Source organism: Leucopleurus acutus (assembly GCF_964270905.1).
Source record: "Leucopleurus acutus genome assembly, chromosome: 7".
In the NCBI taxonomy this organism is placed as follows: Eukaryota; Metazoa; Chordata; class Mammalia; order Artiodactyla; family Delphinidae; genus Leucopleurus; species Leucopleurus acutus.
This window is the reverse complement of record NC_139150.1, coordinates 101,219,752-101,242,092: the sequence shown is the minus strand read 5'-3', so window position 1 is coordinate 101,242,092 and position 22,341 is coordinate 101,219,752. Positions and strand designations below refer to the sequence as shown.

The 22,341-nt window shown below is 40.4% G+C and overlaps 1 protein-coding gene across 4 annotated transcripts in view; it reads left to right on the top strand.

Moving 5' to 3' along the window:
* The window catches only part of ENTPD4 (ectonucleoside triphosphate diphosphohydrolase 4), a 424,151-nt gene that overhangs the window by 2,547 nt on the left and 399,263 nt on the right, over positions 1-22,341 (top strand). For all 4 annotated transcript variants that reach the window (XR_014326296.1, XM_082841995.1, XM_082841993.1 and 1 more), the window contains 6 exons: positions 3,262-3,357; positions 6,266-6,356; positions 7,527-7,724; positions 8,236-8,441; positions 13,734-13,884; positions 14,624-14,727. Coding sequence is in view for 3 of the 4 variants with exons in the window: in XM_082841995.1 (XP_082698121.1) it covers positions 6,349-6,356; positions 7,527-7,724; positions 8,236-8,441; positions 13,734-13,884; positions 14,624-14,727 (667 nt within the window). In the remaining variant the exon portion in view is untranslated. The remainder of the gene's footprint in view (positions 1-3,261; positions 3,358-6,265; positions 6,357-7,526; positions 7,725-8,235; positions 8,442-13,733; positions 13,885-14,623; positions 14,728-22,341) is intronic.

Here is a 22,341-nt window from a genome sequence, read left to right as displayed (position 1 = left end):
AATATCCGGGCTATTGTAGTTAGAGCTGCAATGAACATTGTGGTACATGACTCTTTTTGAATTATGGTTTCTCAGGGTATATGCCCAGTAGTGGGATTGCTGGGTCGTATGGTAGTTCTATTTTTAGTTTTTTAAGGAACCTCCATACTGTTCTCCATAGTGGCTGTATCAATTTACATTCCCACCAACAGTGCAGGAGGGTTTCCTTTTCTCCACACCCTTTCCAGCATTTATTGTTTCTAGATTTTTTTCTTGAGCTGGTTGTATTGTGAAGGTAACGTTTTACAAAGAAATGTTTCCAAAGAACGGTGTTCACGGTGAAGGCAGAAGGTTAGTGACCCGCCTAGAGACCTATCCTGAGGTAGGGATGTCTGCTGTGGTCATTTTAGATGTGTGGACTGTTTGAGGAAGAATTGACAGGACCTGATAAATGACACAGAGTAGCAACACACAGATAATTGGGAATCAAGGTTAAGAATCAGGTGACCCCAGTCCACGGTGATACTCCTCTTAGACCTGGGGAATTTGGAAGGTGGTATTAGTTGGTGTCAAAAGATTTGGGAGCACAATCTTAGACTAAATGAGTTTGTGGTAACTGGGTAAGCTCAGGATGTGGAACTGAAACTTGAGGGAAGTCAGAGTTGCAGATCTGGGAAACTACAGAGGAGATGCAGGGAAAAGTATGACCAGAAAAAGATCATTTAAAATGGGGACCAGAAGTTTGCAAATGAACAGTGAGAGGTAGGGAAGAGGTTTGATTAGGACTTGCTATGGAAAAATAAAATTTAAAGACTTCCCTGGTGGCGCAGTGGTTAAAAATCCGCTACCAATGCAGGAGACCCGGGTTCGAGCCCTGGTCCGGGAAGATCCCATATGCCGCGGAGCATCTAAGCCCTTGTGCCACAACTGCTGAGCCCGCGAGCCACAGCTACTGAAGCCCACGTGCCTAGAGCCTGTGCTCTGCAACAAGAGAAGCCACCGCAACAAAGAGTAGCCCCCGCTCGCCGCAACTAGAGAAAGCCCGCACACAGCAATGAAGACCCAACGCAGCCAAAAAATTAATAAATAAATAAATTTATTAAAATAAATAAATAAAATTTAAATATTAAGAAAATGTCGATCATAAATGCAACTACGTGCATTCTTCTTTTTTCTCTTATTTTAAAAAATGGAAGCATAATTGACCTATAACACTATGTTAGTTCCAGGTGCACAGCGTAGGGATTCGATAATCCTGTACACTACGAAAAAGATCACCACCGTAAGTCTAGTTACCATCTGTCACCATACAAAGTTATTACAATATTGACTATATCCCCTATGTAAATTTCAATCCTGTGACTCATTTATTTTGTAACTGGAATTTTGTGCCTCTTAATCTCTCTCACCTGTTTCTCTCCTCCCGTTTCCTACCCCACTGGCAACCACCAGTTTGTTCTCTGTATGTTTGTGTCTGTTTCTGTTTTGTTATGTTTGCTCATTTGTTTTTTAGACTTCACATATAAGTGAAATCAGACAGTATTTGTCTTTCTCTGTCAGACTTATTCCACTTAGCATAATGCCCTCCGGGCCCATCCATGTTGTCACAAATGTCAAGATTGCATTCTTTTTTTGTGGCTGAGTAATATTTCATTGTATACGTACACCACAATTTTTTTGTCCATCTGTTGTTGGGCACTTTACTTGCTTCCATATCTTGGCTGTTGCAAATAATCCTGCTATGAACACAGGGGTGCATATATCTCTTCAAATTAATGTTTTTGTTTTCTTCAGAAAAATACCCAGACATGGAATTGCTGGATCATATGGTAGATCCATTTTTAATTTTTTGAGGAACCTCCATAATGTCTTCCTTAGTGGCTGCACCAGTTTACATTCCTGCCAACAATGCTCAAGGTTCCTCTTTTTCCACATCGTTGCCAACACGTGTTACCGTGCATTCTTCTTAAAGCAACAAACGAATCAAGTTGCTTTGATGTATTTTTCCCACATCTGAGTGCCACACAGCATCCTTCACTTCACTTTGGCCTCTCACTCCCACCAAGACGGTCATTTCTTACAGAATTCTGCCTGTTTGTGGGCTTCTTTTGATTTTTCCAGCTTCTCTTGTCATCTTTTTTTTTTTTTTTTCTTGTCATCTTTTGATATTCATGTTGTTCTTTTTTGAAGCACCCTTCGTGGCATCTTACCTGTTCTTACTCAGGTTTAGCTCTTCCAGAGTCTCATTTGTCTGTGATTTCGTTTGCCTATAATTTCAGAATTTGCTAATGTCTGTGTCACTGCATCCTGCATTTTTCACCGTGGGAGCCATTTCACTTTGCAGTTGACTTGTATTGTTTTCACTGTTTTCCTTAGGACTGTCAATGAGAAACTGACTGAAAAGACTTTAACTCAGGACCCAGTGGACCTCACTCTGCTAAAGAATGTTCAGCTGAGGGGGGGCCCCATGAGCTGAAAGAATTCGAGTTAATGCATCTCTCTGGTGATGGGCCTCACACAACTTAGGCCTTTTAAAAACATGGCAGTTTTATGTAATACTGCTAAGAGTTTGCCACCCCAAACCCTGGTGCCAAGACTCTTAGCTGCAAATACAGCTGGAGTTTACATTTTAAGATCAAATTACCGTATTGTTGTTTGCTGGGTGATATTCAGCCATACTTTTGTCCTAAATGAAAGTAATTACTTTAGCAATTTACAAGCTGTCCTATTTTCTGTCTGTCTTTAAACACAAATTTTGTAACTTACAAAAATACCTATTCATCCTCATTGTCAAAATCATCTCATATCTCAAAAAAAAAAAAAAAAAAAGGCCTAAGACAAACACCGGATTAAATAACATTTACTAAGTTTGCCATGGTGCATCCGAACAGGGCCTCTTCTTTGAAAGGTACTCTCTTTTCTCCTCCCCCATCCAAAGCCTACTTCCCACCTGCAGGAATCTTTCTGTTAACATGTAGCCTTCACCATGCTCTTTGAACTGGTACAGCAGGAGTCCAGATAATTTAACATTGCCTTCTGTTACTCTCTTGATTATTTCTTGGGTATTGGTATTTTCCCCATTACCAATCTACAGAAGCCTTGAGATTGGAGTCAGTCGTATCACTCCTCTCTGCCCTTCATGTCACTTCATAATACAAATCGTTGAATCATGAAAGGCCTTTGTTCCCCCAAGGACCTTGACTTTAAGCTGTTAATTAAACATTCTTTTCTTTTGTTCGTAGTTCAACTATCACATAATTGTCGATTTTTTAAAATGTTCAGACTGGAATTCCTGTGCCACGAAGCGTTTTGAAGACGGGCTTTCTTGATATATCCAGAAGAGGATTGGATGCCGGAAACTGGAGATATCAGTCAAAGGTAGCTTGTTAAAGACAGTTCTGTTGTTTCTTCTGATGATAAAATTAATATATGCCCTTTAAGCAACCTAGGCAAGGCTAGGGAAGAGAATAGAGATGATCCATTATCCCACTACTCAGAAATAACTAACCACTGTTCACATTTTGGTTTTTCTCCTTCCACTTTCTCCTCTCCATGCATGATGTTAGTTTTTTCACTTAACCTATCATGAGTATCTTTCCATGTCAATAAATGTAGATCTGTGTCAGCACCTCTAACAGTCACATTGTAGTCCATTGCATACGTGGACCATGTTTAATTTAACCCACCCCCCCTGTAAGGCACATTAGTTTAGAACAGTGTTTTGCTATTATACATAATACTGTGATGAACATCTTTAATCCCCTACCCCTCACTTGCCCCTCCCTCCTTTCCTCTCCCCACTGGTAGCCACTTAGTTTGTTCTCTGTATCTGTGAGTCTGGAGAAACTGAATTTTTAATTTAAATTACTTTAGCCACATGTGGCAATGGCTACTGTATGGAATAGCGCAAGACTAGATCAAGAAGGACCTCCTTTACCATCCTAAGGAGTTAGGACTTTTTCCTGAGTGAGAGAGAAAAATGGGGAGGTGGGGAGGTGTCATGATTACTGTTTGTTTTGGAAAGATTACCCTAGTGTATAAGTTTGTAACCCTTTTCGGTCCCAGAACTCTGAAACTTGACTTCTTGCCAGGCCCTTTCCTAGGGGCTGCCACGCCGGGAATGCAGCCAAGCAGACCTAAATCTGGCCCCTTGTGGGGCTGGCGTTCTGGAGGAGGAGACACATGAGCAAGAGAAATGCAACACACACACACACACACACACACACACACACACACACACACACACACACACACACACACACACACTGTGTTAGAGGACAGGATAGGAGTATGGATTCACATGCTTGAATCCCAGCTCTTTTATTTATATTCACCTTTTATTAGCTGTGTGACCTCAGGCACATTACTCAGCCTCCCTGCTTCATCTGTAAAATATTATGCAAATAGTACCTACCTTGGTGGTCGATAGGAGGAATAGATTAGTATTTGCAAAGCATTTCAGCAGGGCCTGGCACATAATAAGCACTATATAAGAAGTTCATAAAGGGACTTCTCTGGTGGTCCAGCGGTTAAGACTCCGAGCTTCCACTGCAGAGGGCATGGGTTCGATCCCTGGTTGGGGAACTGGGAACCTGCATGCATGTGGTGTGGCAAAAAAAAAAAAAAAGTAAATACGTAAATGCTAAGGAGGAGAAATAACCCAGGGAAGGGAGCTGGATGGAGGGGAGAGCTTGCAGTTATAGACTGGGTGGCCAGGGCGTGCCTCTCTGAGAAGGTGACATTGAGTAAAGAGCTGAAGGGAGTGAAAAAATAAGCCATATGGATTATTTCCAAGCAGAGGGAGCAGCACATTCAGAGGCTCTGAGACCAGACAGTGCCTGACGTGTGTGAAGACAGTGTGGACACCAGTGTGGCTGGAGTGAAGTGAGAAAGGGAGAGGGACGGTGAGGTCAGAGCAGTAACAGATGTCCAGATCCCGTAGGACGGGGAGTCAGGGTACAGCCTTTGGCCTTTATTTACTTGCAAGGGGAGCCGTTGGAGGATTTCCAGCACAAGATTAACAGGATCCTGGACCCGAGCAGGAATGGGGTGGATGTCAATTTCTGTTGAAGAATCTGCCTGAAGCTATGGGGTGAGGAACTGGAGAGCCGCTGGGTTGAGACTGCAGGTGGGAGACTGACAAGTTAGGCTGCTGTCCTGATAGGCCACGTAAGAGTAAGAGATTGCTAAGAAAAGGGACAGGCTTTAGAGGAACGGAGGTTAGAGACATGGAAGGACTCCATAAGAAGTCAGCTCTGGAGGATGAGGAGGAGGGAGGGGTCAGGCACGACTCCCTCGTTTCTGCTTGAGCAGTCGGTGGGGTTGAGACTGAGAGGAGGAGCGTGGGAGGAGAGGATGAGGGCTACAGTGGAAGGGTTCAGCTTTAGAAATGTTTCTCATGGGCCCGTGCAATGTTCAGATGGGGGTGTTGGTAGGTGCTTGAAGATACGTATCTGTAGCTCAGAGGAGAAGCCTGGGGTGGAGGAAGAAAGTTCTGAGCTGTCGGATCATTGAAGCAGTAAGTGAAGTTGACCAGGAACAGAGATTAGAGTTAGAAGAGATTGGAGCCAAGACAGAGAACCTGGGGAACAGCAGACAGGATGTGCAGAAACGCTGAGACGTGGAGGGTCCTGAGAAGGAATCATTCAAGAGCTAAGAAGCAGACTAGGGGAGACAGCTGTCCTGAGAGACCTGGAAGAGGTACATCGGTGCCACAAGACCAAGAAGGAGACCCAGGATCACGCGCCCTTCGGATCCGGCAGGTTGGAAGGAGGCCCCGGCCTCCTGTTCTCCTGTGATTTGAGGTCTGGGAGCTGAAGGAGTGGCAGCCATGGTGAAGGTGACAGAGCTCCCTCGGAACATGGTGCCTTGCATGGTACTTTGTACATAAAAGAGCGATCTCGTAGGTATTTATCAGCTGAATGGAGAGTTCAGACTCCCATTCGGTTATTCATTCTGCCTGCCTCTTACTCCCACCCCTAATCTTCCTTAACATTCAGCACCATAAGGTGGTTAAGACCTGTTCGGTGACCTGTGTTTTGGCATCACTGATTCGCATTTAGGAAAAATGCCAGACTGTTATTATCTCTTTTGATTTAGGCCTATGTCTCTGATAGCATGAAATTAACTTCGAAGCGTGTTGCTCAAAATAAACCGAGCTAAGAGCTCCGCTGCAAGGATCACAGACCAGATTACGTGTGCTTGGGCTTAAGCAGGCACTTGATAAAGAACATAGCGTCTCCTTGCCTTGTGCTGTCTTTGTGACTTTTGTTTCTTCCTGGAACAGGAGGGCTCTGGCACCAGGAGGCCTTCTGTAATGGTGTGTGAGGACTGACTCCCAGGGCCTCGCCTGACCTCTGACCTGCCAGCATGGGGAGGTGAGTGATGGTGCCGAATCACCGGCACTGTAAAACCCAAGATTTGGTGCCACAGAAGCAGGTCTCGAGGGGGGAAGAATCTAAATCCCAAGTAGGAAGTGTTCAGAGCCGTGCTACACTTCTGTTTCACACCTTTGTTCTTCCAGGGCCCCAGGGGGGTGCCTGTCACAGAAGGAAAGTGGGGTTCATGTAGTTTACTGTACAGGGCACACATGTTGGAATCTGGGAGGAGTTGTATTAAGCACAGGATGACCGCCTGTAAGCCTCGGAGGTATGGGAGGGGTGATAAACTCCATGGCGTGGCCCAAGAACCCACATGGAGACCAGAAACTACAAATAGAAAATTCCATTGGGTTAGCGGGATCCCTCCCCCTTCTGTGAGATATTTTAGTCCATGAAGCGCTCTTTAAAGGGAAGAGTGTAGAAATTAACAGTAAACAGTAGAATTTATCCCAAAGGCAGCAAGGTTTGTTTTGTTTTGTTTTCTAAGCCTAATAATAGTCTCTCATTCCTGACAAACTGAGAAGAAAGTTTATTTGCAAAAATGTCTCAGGAATATTTCTAAACACACAGGGTATACAAAACGTATTTATTGACTGCTGCAGGGATGTTGTTAAAGATACTGTGTTTTCACTTTTTCTCATGCAATCAGCACGGGAGAGATTGGCCTCGGGATTCAGTGTTAGAAAATCTTATTCCTCCTGGGCTGTTTGTATGTTTCTGCTGTAACAGACAGGGTTTTTGGTCGCTATCATGCTCAGCCACCTTTGCAGGCTTTCCTTATTACGTGTGTTTCTGGGCTCTTAAGTTCAGCCTCCTTAAACCTGGTTTCATTATAGATTTACTTATTTATCTTATGGAACTTATCCTTATAAGCTGTCTATAATTCTATTTTTGGAACAAAGCCGGGCACAAATAAAACTCCTTAATACTCTCCAGAAAGGGGGAACACAGAGGTGTCATCAGGGCTGAATTCTCATTCATGTAATTTTATAATAACGAGTTAACATAGCAAAATAGCAACGTGGAAGATGCAGGTATACCGATGACCTACCAGCAGGGAAGTAGGGGCAGCTCAAGCTGAATGTCTTAACTTTCAGATCAGTGGAAGTGAGGGGAGGCCTCTCTGGAGCAGGCTGCTTTCGCTAAACCTGCCTTTTGAAATTTCAGGATCGGCATCTCCTGTCTTCTTCCGGCTTCCTGGCATTTCAGCATCTCTCCAGTGGGGTGTCCCCGAATTCTGAACACCAACTTACGCCAGATTCTCGTCATTAGCGTTCTGGCTGCTGCTGTCTCACTTTTATACTTTTCCGTTGTCATAATCCGAAATAAGTACGGGCGGCTCTCCAGAGATAAGAAGTTTCAAAGGTAGGAGGAGAAAACATTTGTTTTCTAGATGGGATGCCATACCTTCATGTGATGACTTCCAGACTTTGGGGACTTGGATGGAATTTAAGGAGCAGGTGGCTGGAGGAAACAGATTTTGTACCGAATACAGCATAGCATGAAAAATTAAACTGTTTGAAATGGTTTAGTCATTTACCACCAAATCCACATCATAAGAGGATTTAAGCATAAGCTTCTCCTGTGATACCTTTTAAGCTGATTTTTCAGTTAATGTTGATAGTTTGGAAATAGAGTTTTGCTTTTCAGAGCTTATTTGAACTTAGTTAAGGGAATGATGAGTGTGTATCTGCTCTAGATGACTTTTATCACTATCACTTTTTTGTTTTCTTTTGACTTTTTAATCATTCGGCAGTTGTGAAAGTGTTACGGTGGTGCTACCACACAGCTTAGAGATCACTGATTTGGTGTTTGTTTCTTGCATCATTGATAGTCTCTGTCTCATTAAAAGTATGTGTTTGTTTCTCTAAACAAGGTACTTGGCGCGAGTTACTGACATTGAAGCTACAGACACCAATAACCCCAACGTGAACTATGGTATCGTGGTGGACTGTGGGAGCAGCGGGTCTCGGATATTTGTTTATTGCTGGCCAAGGCATAACGGCAATCCTCATGATCTGTTGGATATCAGGCAAATGCGGGATAAAAACCGAAAGCCTGTGGTTATGAAAATAAAACCGGGTATGTGAAATGATAAATACCTGACTGGTAACCAGGCTCTGCCTTTTCATTCTCTGTGCTGGCTTTCACGTCTTTCCCTTTCTCTCCTTGCAGTCATCACCCTCATTCAGAGCTCACACCAGGACCCAGTTGATCTCCTTGTTTCACTCTGTTTCCCCTTTTCTGTTCATCTTGCATAAGGTGACTGATACCTTCATAAAATAGCCTAAACCCTTGTCTGTCTTTTTTGTCTCCTGCAGCATTACCATAGTGCCTTTACTTATGGTGTCTGCTCAAATGTTGGCTAGTTGACATTAATTATGGAGGGATTGTTTTCTAGTTGGTAGCCGTTGGTCTCTATCCTTAATGACAAGGTAATTTCAGATAACTCATGGATATCTGTACTTGAACACATTGGTATGTATTTGTTATTTTTAAAAATTGCTACCCCAGTGCATTTCTAATCATCTAGGTTATTTAAGAGGAGTGACAATAGAACTTAGAAGAGCTGATATCACTATGTCTAGTTTTAAAGATACTGTAATTTCTAAGTCAATGTGTTATGTAAAAATTGGGATTTGCCTTCCTCGTTAGACAATTTAAATCAGTGGTTCTCAACCTTTTTCTGTATCTGTATCATTTCCACGGGCAGCACCCTTCTGTCAAGAGTGTTAGGAATGGAAGATCTTAGGAGTACCTTGAAATAGGCACCTTACGTCTTGATGGTTGATAACCACTGATGTGATTGGACCATAGATCTTAATAGAGTTTCAGCACTTTTGTTTCATTTAGTGAATGTGTTGAATAGTAAAATATTAAATAAAAAATTCTGAAGAATATATCTTTGAATATATTAGAGAATGTTGACAAAAAATAGCTGTCATAGCTTACTATCTCCCATTTCAAAAATGTAAGTGAAAAAGAGATTAGTTTTAACTGATAAGAAAACCTGTCCTCATAAAACAGTCTACCAGGACTGTAGACCTTTTGCATCCTACTCATTCTTCAGTGAATAAGTCAGTCCCACTTCTTTCTTCAGGCAACACGTGACAGGTTGACTGTTCTTTGAGGTTTGGGCAGCTTGGCACCAGCGTATAGCTCAGAAAATTCAAAATCTCTACCTCATTTTTCAGGTTAAAGAGAGGGAACTTACTCTGAGCGTCTTGTATAAGCATTATTTTGATACCAGAGTACATTTCCATGAACATTTTTTTAAATTAATTTATTTATTTTTGGCTGAGTGGGGTCTTTGTTGATGCGTGCGGGCTTTCTCTAGTTGCGGCGAGCGGGGGCTTCTCTTCGTTGTGGTGCGCAGGCTTCTCGTTGCGGAGCATGGGCTCTAGGGTGCGCAGACTTCAGTAGTTGTGGTGCGCAGGCTTACTAGTTGTGACGCACAGGCTTAGTTGCTCCGTGGCATGTGGGATCTTCCGGGACCAGGGCTTGAACCTGTGTCCCCTGCATTGGCAGGCGGATTCTTAACCACTGCGCCACCAGGGAAGCCCCCGTGAACATTTTTTTAAAGTTATTCATAGAAGATAATTTTCTCTGTAAGTCTTAGTGAATGACTTTCAGTTTTCTATTTTCCCATTTCTTACATTTTTATGTGTCTCTAAATCTAGAAACACTTTCAGGGTTAAAGTAATATTGACCAAATGAATTCACCAGAAAATTAAAAACTTAAACTCTGTAAAGCACTTTGCATTTCTTCTGGCTTCACATCCCAGGTTCCATCAGTGATTACCTGCTCTCATGGAATAAGATGAAAACTTTCATGCCTTGGAGTTGTCCCCTGAGAACAAGGGGCAGCTACCATAGCATCCCAGGGTGCACACCAGAATCTCATTAAAATCAGTCTGAATATGATTCTCTTTGATGCTACAGGAAATGTTTGAAGTGGAAATTCAGGTACCTTTTTATAGTACTTCTCTGTCCTGAAGCATGGGCTCTTGTGTATAGCATTATAGCAAAACTCTAGAAATTTCCTTACTTAATAGATTCTAGATAGCTTTGGGCTTGGTGTCCATTGAAATGGCAATGTATGTGGAGTCCAAAAAATCTGGCTTTTAGATTGCTTGATGCTGATTGCTTTGACAGATCGCTTAATCTTTCTGAGTCCACAGTTTCCTAATCTGTGAAATAAATTTTGGACTTCTAAAATCCCCCTCTGCTTTAATGTTGTAGGCTAAATGACAGCTGGAAAGAGTCATTCACTTAGGTACTCATTCAACAAATATTTGTTGAGCACCTGCTATTTGCCAAGAGACTGTGTCAGGTGCTGAGAATAAATTTGAACAAGACACAGTTTGTGCCCTCAAGAAACTTCCAGTTGAAATGAGACAGGCAAGTAAATAGGTAGTTTTGATGAGGTGGAATGAGTGCTCCACCAAGAGGTAGGGGTAAGCATGGAATGTAATGAGAGCTCGCCTTCAGGGTCCTGTTAGGGAGGACTTCCAGAGAGGGCATAGCTCGGTGGGTGAGCAGGAGTCAGCCAGGTGAAAGGGGTCGGGGGAGGGAGGCAGTCAAAGAGAAGCCTCTTCCTGGTGGAGCTGCAGGGGCCCTAAGGCCAGAGTATGATGCATTACAGAAATTTTATGCAGTCTAGTTGAAGCCAAATGGAAAGAATGTGGCAAGAGATGGGATAGATGAGTGCTCAGGGCACGTTATGCTGTTCTAGAGCTGAGCTTTATCTGGAGGGCATTGAGGAGCCACCAGAGGATCTCAGACCAGGAAGATCTCAGACCACGGAGAGTGGTTGGGGATTGCCAGGACTTGAGAGTAGGATGTGCTGCAGCAGGCTGGCAGAGGCTGGTGGTGTCCAGCAGAGATGAGAAGTGAAATAGTGTGAGCAGAGCCAAGGATAGGCGATCAGTGAAACCCAGAACACACGTTGGGGTGAGGGAGAGGGATTTTATCCAGGATACTGGCTGGGGTTGCTAAGGTAGGTCACGAGCAGTAAGAGCCAGGTTTACAGTGGAAGTTGAGTTTGGGTTTACATATGTTGCTGTGAGGACAAGCACATGGCTGTGTCCAGTGGACAGTTACTACATACTGATCTGGAGGTTGGGGAAGAGAGCTGGATGGCTGCGATTAAGATTCGGAGATCTGAGGCATAGATGGTGATGGCCGCCATGGGACTGAGTGAACCTGCTGAGGACAGTGGGGGCGTGTTTCTCAAGGGCAGGGGCGAGCTCATGTGCAGCTGATCCCAAGTGTCTGACACACAATAGTGGCTCAGTTAGGTCTGTGATGACTGAGAAGAGAGCATAGGACTGAACAGGTAGCACCACCGTCACTTAACAGCCGAGACGCTGTGGAAGGAGTTGCCAGAGGGATAGGGAAAAACTAAGAGTGTATGGTGTGTAGTGTGAATTGCTCTCAAATTAGCCTCGTTAAAGAAGCATAACTTTTTTTTCTTTTGTACCTCTTAATCCCCTACCCTTATCTTGCCCCTCCCCCTCCCCTCTCCCCACTGGTAACCACTAGTTTGTTCTCTATATCTGTGAGTCTGTTTCTTTTTTTTTATATTCACTAGTTTGTTGTATTTTTTAGATTCCACATATAAGTGATAATAAACAGTATTTGTCTTTCTCTGTCTGACTTAATTCACTAAGCATGATACCCTACAGGTGCACCCATGTTGTTGCAAATGGCAAAATTTTATTCTTTTTTCTGGCTGAGTAGTATTCCATTGCATACACATACCACATCTTTATCTGTTGATGGACACTTAAGTTGCTTCCATATCTTGGCAATTGTAAATAATGCTGCTGTGAAAATTGGGGTGCATGTATCTTTTCTAATAGTGCTTTTGTTTCCTTCAGCTATATACCCAGGAGTGGAATTGCTGGATCACATGGTAGTTCTGTTTCTGGTTTTTTGAGGAACCTCCGTACTGTTTTCCGCAGTGGCGACACCAATTTACATTCCCACCAGCAGTGTACAAGTGTTCTCTTATCTCTAAATCCTTGCCAGTATTTTTTGTTTATGGTCTTTTTGATGATATCCATTCTGACAGGTGTGAGGTGATATCTCATTGTGGTTTTGATTTGCATTTCCCTGATGATTAGGGATGTTGATCATCTTTTCATGTGCCATCTATCTGTATGTCTTCTTTGGAAAAATGTCTCTTCAGGTGTTCTGACCATTTGTTAATCGGGTTGTTTGCTTTTTTTGATACTGAGTTGTATGAGCTGTTTATATATGTTGGGTATTAACTCTATTGGTCATATCACTTGCAAATATTTTCTCCCATTCAGTAGGTTGTCTTTTTTGTTTTGTCGATGGTTTTCTTTTCTGTGCAAGAGCTTTTACGTTTAATTAGGTTGCATTTGTTTATTTTTGCTTTCCTTTCCTCTGCCTTAGGAGACAGATCCAAAAAAAATATTGCTACTTTTTATGCCAAAGAGTGTTCTGCCTATGTTTTCTCTAGGAGTTTTATGGCTTCTGATCTGACATTTAGGTCTTTAATCAATTTTGAGTTTATTTTTGTATATGGTATGAGAAAATGTTCTAATTTCATTCTTTTACATGTAGCTGTCCAGTTTTCCCAGCACCATTCACTGACGAGACTGTCTTTTCTCCATTGTATATTCTTGCCTCCTTTGTTGTAGATTAGGTGACTCTAAGTGCGTGGGTTTATTTCTGAGCTCTCTATTCTGTTCCATTGATCTATATGTTTTTGTGCCGGTACCATGCTGTTTTGATGACTGTAGTTTTGTAATACAGTCTGAAGTCAGGGAGTGTGATACCACCAGTTCTTTTCTTTCTCAGGTTTGTTTTGGCTGTTCAGATTCTTTTGTGTTTCCATACAAATTTTTAAATTACTTGTTCTAGTTCTGTGAAAAATGATAGGGATTGCATTGAATCTGTAGATTGCCTTAGGTAGTGTGGTCATTTTAACAGTATTAATTCTTCCAGTCCAAGAACACAGTATATCTTTCCACCTGTTTGTGTTGTCTTCAGTTTCTTTCATCAGTGTCTTATAGTTTTCAGAATACAGGTCTTTTACCTCCTTAAGTAGGTTTATTCCTAGGTATTTTGTTCTTTTTGATGTGATGGTAAACGGGATTGTTTCCTTAATTTCTCTTTCTGATAGTTTGTTGTTAGTGTATAGATGCAACAGATTTCTGTATGTTTATTTTGTATCCGGCAACTTTATCAAATTCATTGATGAGCTCTAGTAGTTTTTTGGTGGTGTCTTTAGGATTTTCTGTATGTAGTATCATGTCATCTGCAAACAGTGACAGTTTATGAAGAAGCATACCTTATAAGCTAAAGGATCTACTTGTTAACATGAGTGTCCTTTTTCTGTAGGCATTTCAGAGTTCGCTACCTCTCCAGAGAAAGTCAGTGATTACATTTCTCCGCTCTTGAACTTCGCTGCAGAGCATGTACCACGGGCAAAACACAAAGAGACCCCTCTCTACATTCTCTGCACAGCTGGAATGAGAATCCTCCCCGAAAGGTGATCCTTCCCACGAGGGCAGGGCCAGCCAGCCTGGTGGTGGTATTGGCTGTGGTGGGTTTTCTCCCTCTTCATCCCCCTCGTCTCCCTCCTCCTTGTCTTCCTCTTCCATCATCATCATCAAAAGGAAGACATTAAAAATTCTTTTTTGAAATCTGGAGTAGTACCAGACCTATTCCCTTAGTCAGAACTCACCAAATATCTTTTAATGTACTTATTTATGACTATAAATAGTAAACTGTAAAGTTGTCATAAAAAAACTGATTTTCTGTTTTATTAGTTTAAGGATTGTTTGCAGTTGTAGTTTTACATTTCGGAATCACATAATTTACACAACTTCTGAAAATTCCTTCTCTTTTTTTAACATCTTTATTGGAGTATAATTGCTTTACAATGTTGTGTTAGTTTCTGCTGTATAAGAAAATGAATCAGCTATATGTATACATATATTCCCATGTCTCCTCCCTCTTGAGCCTCCCTCCCACCCTCCCTATCCCACCCCTCTAGGTGGTCACAAAGCACCGAGCTGATCTCCCTGTGCTATGCGGCTGCTTCCCACTAGCTGTCTATTTTACATGAAAATTCCTTCTTAAAATAGTCTTTTCAATGAACTGCTTTGGTTTAAAAAATTTTTTTTCACATAAGATATACCAGAGCCATAGGGTTTTTTTTTTCTTTCTAAAACAGAAAAATGCAGGATATAATATATTGATATGTAAATTTCTGGATTGTCTTACAGTCAACAGAAAGCCATTCTAGAAGACCTTCTGACCGACATCCCCGTGCACTTCGACTTTCTGTTTTCTGACTCTCATGCAGAAGTAATTTCAGGGAAACAAGAAGGTCAGTATGTTAGTCTTCAACTTGAAATTTGGGAAGCTATTCCTTTAAGTCCTCCCAGTCTTCCTCATGTACACTTTATTAAATTACTCTTAACATCTTAAAATTTGGGAAACCATGCCTTCAAATATTATAATTTTTAAATGGAAAAATCAGTTTCTTACATGACTGGTCTTTATAATCCAAACATTAAGCGATTAAAAAATAACTTGGTTTGTCTTCATCACATTTAGGAAGTATATTTTGGACGTGTTTTGATAGAAAAGCTTCGTGTTCCTTGCCTAAGTTATACAGCTTTCTGGAATTATGATAATTACTGAACTGTTGGAACCTTCTACTGGTTTACTTGTTAGGAAGGGGAAATTATTCTTGACTTTGATACACTGAGGAAATGTTCTGTTTTCAAAGAAATAATTCTACTTGAGAATGAAAGGGCAAATCACTGAAATTATTTGGGGAATAGCTTGCTAGAAATGGAGGCCAAAAAGCATTTATTTCAAAATCACCTATCATTTCGCCAATAATTGGGCAAAATTCACATATTGCCGTCAAGCTGTTTATAGACAAGTAAGGTACACAGTTAGCTGCTTATATAAGGCAGAGTTTTAGATGCCATAAGGAAGATAAGGAAAAACTGTCATGGAAATTTGAAAGAAGGAGACTTTTTTTTCCCCTAACTAGGGGCATCATGGAGAAAGTGACATTTGAACTAGGCCTCAAGGGACAATTATAAACACAGCATGCCAAATCATGGTAAGGCTAGGACTCTGAGAGAGGGATAGGAAGCTCATTCTAGGCAGAAGAAATGATTTGAGTCAACACAGGTTGGAAAAGCTGCACTATGGACAGAAGAGTAAAAATATTTTAATTTGGTGGGATGATGGCCCTTTCAAAAGGTTGTGGTAATATTAAAAGTTGGATAGGTCTTGGTGATGTCAGTATCATGGTGGCATGCATGGTTCCTTTTCTCTCTCCCCTTTGATTTACAACTAATTGGACATCCATAACCAGAAAAAAGTGCCTCTGCACAGCACACTAGGACACCCAAGAGATCAACTCATCAGTGCCCAAGAAAGTGAGTGGATTGGACCTCAGAGGAAGCTACAGAGCCAGGCCAGGAGCAGCAGGGGTGGCAGTGGGCCAGCATGACCTGTGGCAGAGGTGGAGGGTGAGGGTGGTAAGCTGGGGTGGGGAGTTTACCTGGCTCAGTACTGCAGCTGGAGGGACTCTGTGAGGAGAGACCACAGCAACTTGGGGCAGAGAAAGAAGAGAGAAGAAGGCAGAGAGAGCTGAAAGAATGAGTTTCTTGCTGTCTGCCCTGGTATTCTCGCAAGAGGACAGCCCACAGACCTCTGGGACTCCCCCACCTCCACTCAAGGACCCTCTTCTGGGCTATGGCACACTCAAAGCCCCAGGTACTAAGCACACATCTCCCCACCTCTGTCACCATCCACTGGCTTTTTTTATGTTCATACTCCCAACCTTAGTGATGAGTCAGCTCAGGTAAGAAAAACCAAAAACGTGTGCTGTAGCGCCACCTTCTAGAAAACGAAACAAAGGCTTCTAGTGACCAGTGTGTTGAATTGTTAGAATGATAATAAACAAAGCTTTACTTAAATAGGAAAGTCATTTGCTACTTCAAATGCAGTGACAGAGGCACTTTTCATCAAACACTATGAAAAATCAAAGCAGTGTGGTATCACGAAAAGAAGAAAAACACTTTTCTAGCAACAGAACTTAAAGACATGGAATATTGCAGTCTAACTGGTAAAGAATTCAAAATAGCTATTAGGAAGAAATTCAACGAGGTATGAGAAAACTCAGAAAGGCAGTACAGTGATCTCAGGAATAAAATTATCAAGCAGAATAATTTAGCAAAGAGATTGAAATTCTAAAAAAGAACCAAACAGAAATTCTAGAGCTGAAGAACTCAATAAATGAGATGAAGAATGCATTAAAAAGCATTGAAAGTAGAGCACATCAGATGAAGAGAGAATAAGTGAGCTCAAGGGTAGGAATATAGAAACGTTTCAGGTGGAAGAGGAGAGAGAACTAAGATTTTTAAAAAGTGGAGAAACCCTGTGAAAACTATCAGGCTTCATTAGAAAAGCCAACGTAAGATGAATGGATTTCCTAGAAGGAGAAGAGAGAGAGAAGGGAGCAGAGAGAATGCAGGGATATAATAGCTGAGAACTTCCCAAACCTGAGAAAGGAACTAGATATACAAGTCCAAAGGCTGATGGAACACTTCATTATTTCAACATGAAAGACCTTATCCAAGACACATTATATTAAAAGTGTCCAAAGTCAGTGATGAAAAAATTTTAGATGCAGCCAGGGGAAAAAAGACAGTAACCTACAAAAAAACCCCATTAGGCTATCACCAGAGTTCTCTGGAGAAATGCTATAGGCCAGGAGTGGAATGACATATTCAAAGTATTGAAAGATAAAAATTGCCAACCAAGAATACTCTATCCAGTAAAGTTATCCTTCAGATATGAAGGAGAAGTAAAGGCTTTTCCAGATAAACAAAAGCTGAGGGAGTTTACCACCACTAGACTACAAAAAATGTGGAAAGGAGCTCTTCAAGCTGAAGTGAAAAGATGAAAGTACACAAAACTCTGATTAAGGTGATAAATGGAATTAGAAAACTAAATCTTTTTTAGAACAGTATATTAAACAATTATAGCATAAAGGTTAAAGGAAAAGAGCATTAAGAATATAGGTACTACAACTTGGTAACAAAATTGCAGCATAAAAAGAGAATTTGTGACATGAAAAATATAAAAGGGGAAAAGTAAAAGGATGGGACCTTTACAGGTGAATGAAGATAAATTGTTATCAGCAGAAAAAGGACTATTTGTGAGACATTTTATGTAAACCTCTTGGTAACCACAGAGTAAAAATCCGAACAGAGATAAGTAACATAAAAAAGGGGGAAACTAAGCAAATCACCATGGAAAACCACGAACTTTCAAAGGTAGACAGAAACAGAAGGAAAAAGAAACAATGGAGAGACAACCAGAAGGCAAAAGATTAAATGGCAGTAGTAAATTCTTACACATAAATAATTAAATGTAAATAGATTGGGCTCACCAATCAAAAGGCACAGAATGACTGGATGGATCAAAAAAAAAAAAATGACCCAACTATACACTATCTACAGGAGACTCATTTCATCTCTACAGACACACATAGGCTCAAAGTGGAAGGATAAAAGATGATATTCCAAGCAAATAGAAACCAAAAGAAAGCTGGCATAGTTATATCAGACAAAATAAACTTCTAGACAAAAAGGATAACAAGTATCAATGAAGATGCTTATATAATGACAAAGAGGTCAACATCAAGGAGATATAACAATTGTAAATGTATATGCTCCCAACACCTGAGCACCGAAATATATTAAGCAAATACTGACAGGTCTTAGGGGAGAAGTCGACAAAAATACAACAGTAGTAAGGGCTTCAGTACCTCGCTATCATCGATGGATAGATTGTCCACACAGAAAATCAACAAGGAAACATTGGAATTGAACCAGGACAAGCAAACTTAACAGACATATACAAAACAATTCATCCAAAAGCAACCAAATATACATTCTTCTCAAGTGCACATGGAACATTCTCCAGGATAGATCATGTGATAGGACACAAAACAAATGTTAGCAAACTTAAGAAGATTGAAATCATACCAACTATCTTTTCTGACCACAGTGGTATGAAACAAAAAATCAGCAACATGAAGAAAGCTGGAAAATCTACAAATACGTGAAAACTAAACAGCATACTTTTCAACAACCAGTGTGTCAAAGAAGAAATCAAAATCAAAAGAGAAATTTTAAAATTACAGTAAGTCCCCTACATATGAACGAGTTCCATTCCGAGAGCATGTTCGTAAGTCCAGTTTGTTCATAAGTCCAACAAAGTTAGCACAGGTACCCAACTAACACAATCAGCTATATAGTATTGTACTGTAATAGGTTTATAATACTTTTCACACAAATAATACATAAAAAACAACAAACACAAAAAATAAAGAACATTTTTAATCTTACAATATAGTACCTTGAAAAGCAGTAGTATGGTACAACAGCTGGCATACAGGGGCTGGCGTGGAGCGAACAGGCAAGAAGAGTTACTGACTGGAGGAGGGAGAGGAGGTGGGAGATGGTAGAGCTGAAGGATCGTCAGCAATAGGAGATGGAGGGCAAGCTGCAATTTCACTCACATCTGACATTGATGGCACAGGTTCTGGGCTTGAAATAAAGATACTGTACTGCTGTATTCCATACAGTACTGTACAGTAAAGTGCACAAAAGCACAGCTACTTGTAACGGATGCACACACATGGCAGTGTATGCCAGACATGTGAATTAACTTATGTGATTGCACATGCGAACGCATGCTCGCATCTTTGAAAGTTCGCAACTTGAAGGTTTGTAGGTAGGGGACTTACTGTATCTCAAAACAAATGAAAATGGAAATACAACATATCAAATATTGTGGGATGCAGCAAAAGCAGTTCTAAGAGGAGAATTTATAGCAATAAATGCATATATTAAGAAATTAGAAAGAGTTCAAACAACCTAACTTTGCACCTTAAGGAACTAGAAAATGAAGACCAAATTAAGCCAGAAGTTAGCAGAAGGAAAGAAATAATAAAGGTTAGAGCAGAAATAAATGAAACAGAGACCAGAAGAACAATAGAAAGGATTAACAAAACTAAGAGCTGGTTCTTCGAAAAGATAAACAAAATTGACAAACCTTTAGCCAGACTAAGAAAAAAAAAGACTCCAAGTTAGAAATGAAAGAGGAGACATTACAACTGATATTACAGAAATACATAGAATCATGAGACTACTATGAACAATTATATGCCAACAAATTACATAAGCCAGAAGAAATGGATACATTTCTAGAAACACACAACCTTCCAAGACTGAATTAGGAAATAGAAAATCTGACCAGACTGGTAATCAGTGAAGAGATTGAATTGGTAATCAAAAAACTTCAACACAGAAAATTCCAGGACCAGATGGCTTCACTAGAGAATTCTACCAAGCATTTAAAGAAAACATCAATCCTCCTCAAACTCTTCCAGAAAGGAGCAGGGAACACTCCAAACTCATTCTACAAAGCCAGCATTACCTTGACACCAAAACCACATAAAGATACCACAAGAAAAGAAAACTATAGACGAACATCCTGATAAATATAGCTGCAAAAATTCTCGACAAATCAACACAATATTAGCAAACTGAATTCAAGAACACCTTAAAAGGATTATACACCATGACCAAGTGGAATTTATCCCTGGGATACAAGAATAATTCAACATATGTAAATCAATAAATGTTAATACAGCAATAAAATGAAAGATAAAAATCACTTCATCTCAACAGATGCAGAAAAAGCATTTGACAAAACACAGCATCCTTTCATGGTAAAACAAACAAGCAAAAACCCTTAATAAATTGGGTGTAGAAGGAACATACCTCAACATAATAAGGGCCACATATGACAGACTCACAGCTAACATTATACTCAATGGAGAAAAACCAAAAGTATTTCCTCCAAGATCAGGAATAAGACAAAGATGCCCACTCTCATTACTCCTATCCAATATAATATTGGAAGTCCTAGCTACAGCAGTTAGGCAAAGCAAAGAAATACATCTAAATTAGAAAAGAAGTAAAATCATCACTGTTTGCTGATGATATGTTCATATATAAAGAAAACCCTAAAAACTCAGTCAAAAATATTGATTAATTGTTGCATTAATCAACTATTTCAGTAAAGTGGCGGGATGCAAGATCAACATACAGAAATTAGTTGCATTCCTTTATGCTAATGATGAGGCATCTAAAAAAGAAATCTAGAAGATGATCACACTCACAGAAGCACTCAAAGTGTAAAATACTTAGGAATAAATTTAACCAAGGAAGTGAAAGATCTGTACAATAAAACTAAAAGATGTTGCTGAAAGACATCAAAGCCATAAACAAATGGAAAGATGTCCCGTGTTCATGGATCAGAAGAATTGATATTGTTAAAACGGCCATACTACTTAAAGCCATCTATAGATTGAGTGCAATCCCCATGAAAATACCAAAGACATTCTTCACAGAAATAGAAGAAACAATCCTAAAATTTGTGTGGAACCACAAAGGACCCCGAATAGCCAAAGCAATCCTGAGAAAAAAGAAGAAGGCCAATCAGGCATCTGGGTTTCAAACTATACTACAAAGCCATAGTAATAAAAATAGTATGGTGCTGGCACAAAAATAAACATAGCAACCAATGGAACAGTACAGAGCCTGGAATTAAATTCAGGCATATATGGTCAACTAGTATTAGACAAGGGAGCCAAGAAAACTCAATGGATAAAAGACAGTCTCTTCAACAGATGATGCTGGGAAAACTGGAGACACACATGCAGAGCAATGAAATTGGACCCCTGTCTCACACCATTCACAGAAATTAACTCAAAACGGATCAAAGACTTAAACATAAGACTCAATACCGTACAACTTCAATAAGAAAGGAGGAAGCTCATCGATTGGTCATGGCAATGTTTTTTTGGATATGACACCAAAAGCACAAGCAACAAAAGCAAAAATCAACAAATGGGCTACATCAAACTCAGAAACTTCGGTACAGCAAAAGAAATAATTAACAAAATGAAAAGACAACCTACAGAATAGGAGAGACTTTTTGCAAACCATCTATCATGTAAGTGGTTAATAGCCAAAATATATAGAGAACTTATCCAATTTAATAACAACAACCCAAAAAATCTGATTTCAGAAGAACTAAGACATTTTCAAAAGAGGATGTCAAAATGGCCAACAGGCACATGAAAAGATGCTCCACATCACTAATCGTCAGGGAAACACAAATCAAAACCACAGTGAGCGATCACCTCACACCTGTTAGAATGGCTATCCTTAAGAAGATAAGAGACAACAGGTGCTGGTGAGAATGTGATGGAAAGGGAACCCTTATACATTGTGGGTGGGAATGAAAATTTGTCCAACACTATGGAAAACAGTATGGAGGTTCCTCAATAAAATAAGTTCCCAATAAAAATAGGGCTACCACACGATCCAGCAATTCCATTTCTGGGTATATGCCCAAAGGGAATGAAAATAGAATTTTGACAAGATGCATGTACTCCTGTGTTTTCTGAAGCATTATTCACAATAGCCAAGATACGGAAACAACCCAAATGTTCATCAACAGACAGATGGATAAAAAAAGACATGGTAGATATACACAGTGGAATCTTATTCAACCATGAGAAAGGAGGAAGGATATCTTGCTATTTTTGACAACATGGATGGACCTTGAGTGCATTATGCTGAGCGAGTTAAGTCAGAGAAGGACGAGTGCTGTATGATATCACTTATTTGTGGAATCTGAAAAAGTCCAACGTGTAAAAAGACAGTAAAATGTTGGTTACTAGGGGATGGGGTCAGGAGATAAGACTGATGGTGTTCAAGGGTAGAAGCTTGTAACAGTGGGTAAATAAGCCATAGACAGTTAATGCACAGCGTAGTGAATATAGACAATCATACTGTACTATAATGATGTAATGTGATAATAATATCGCTAC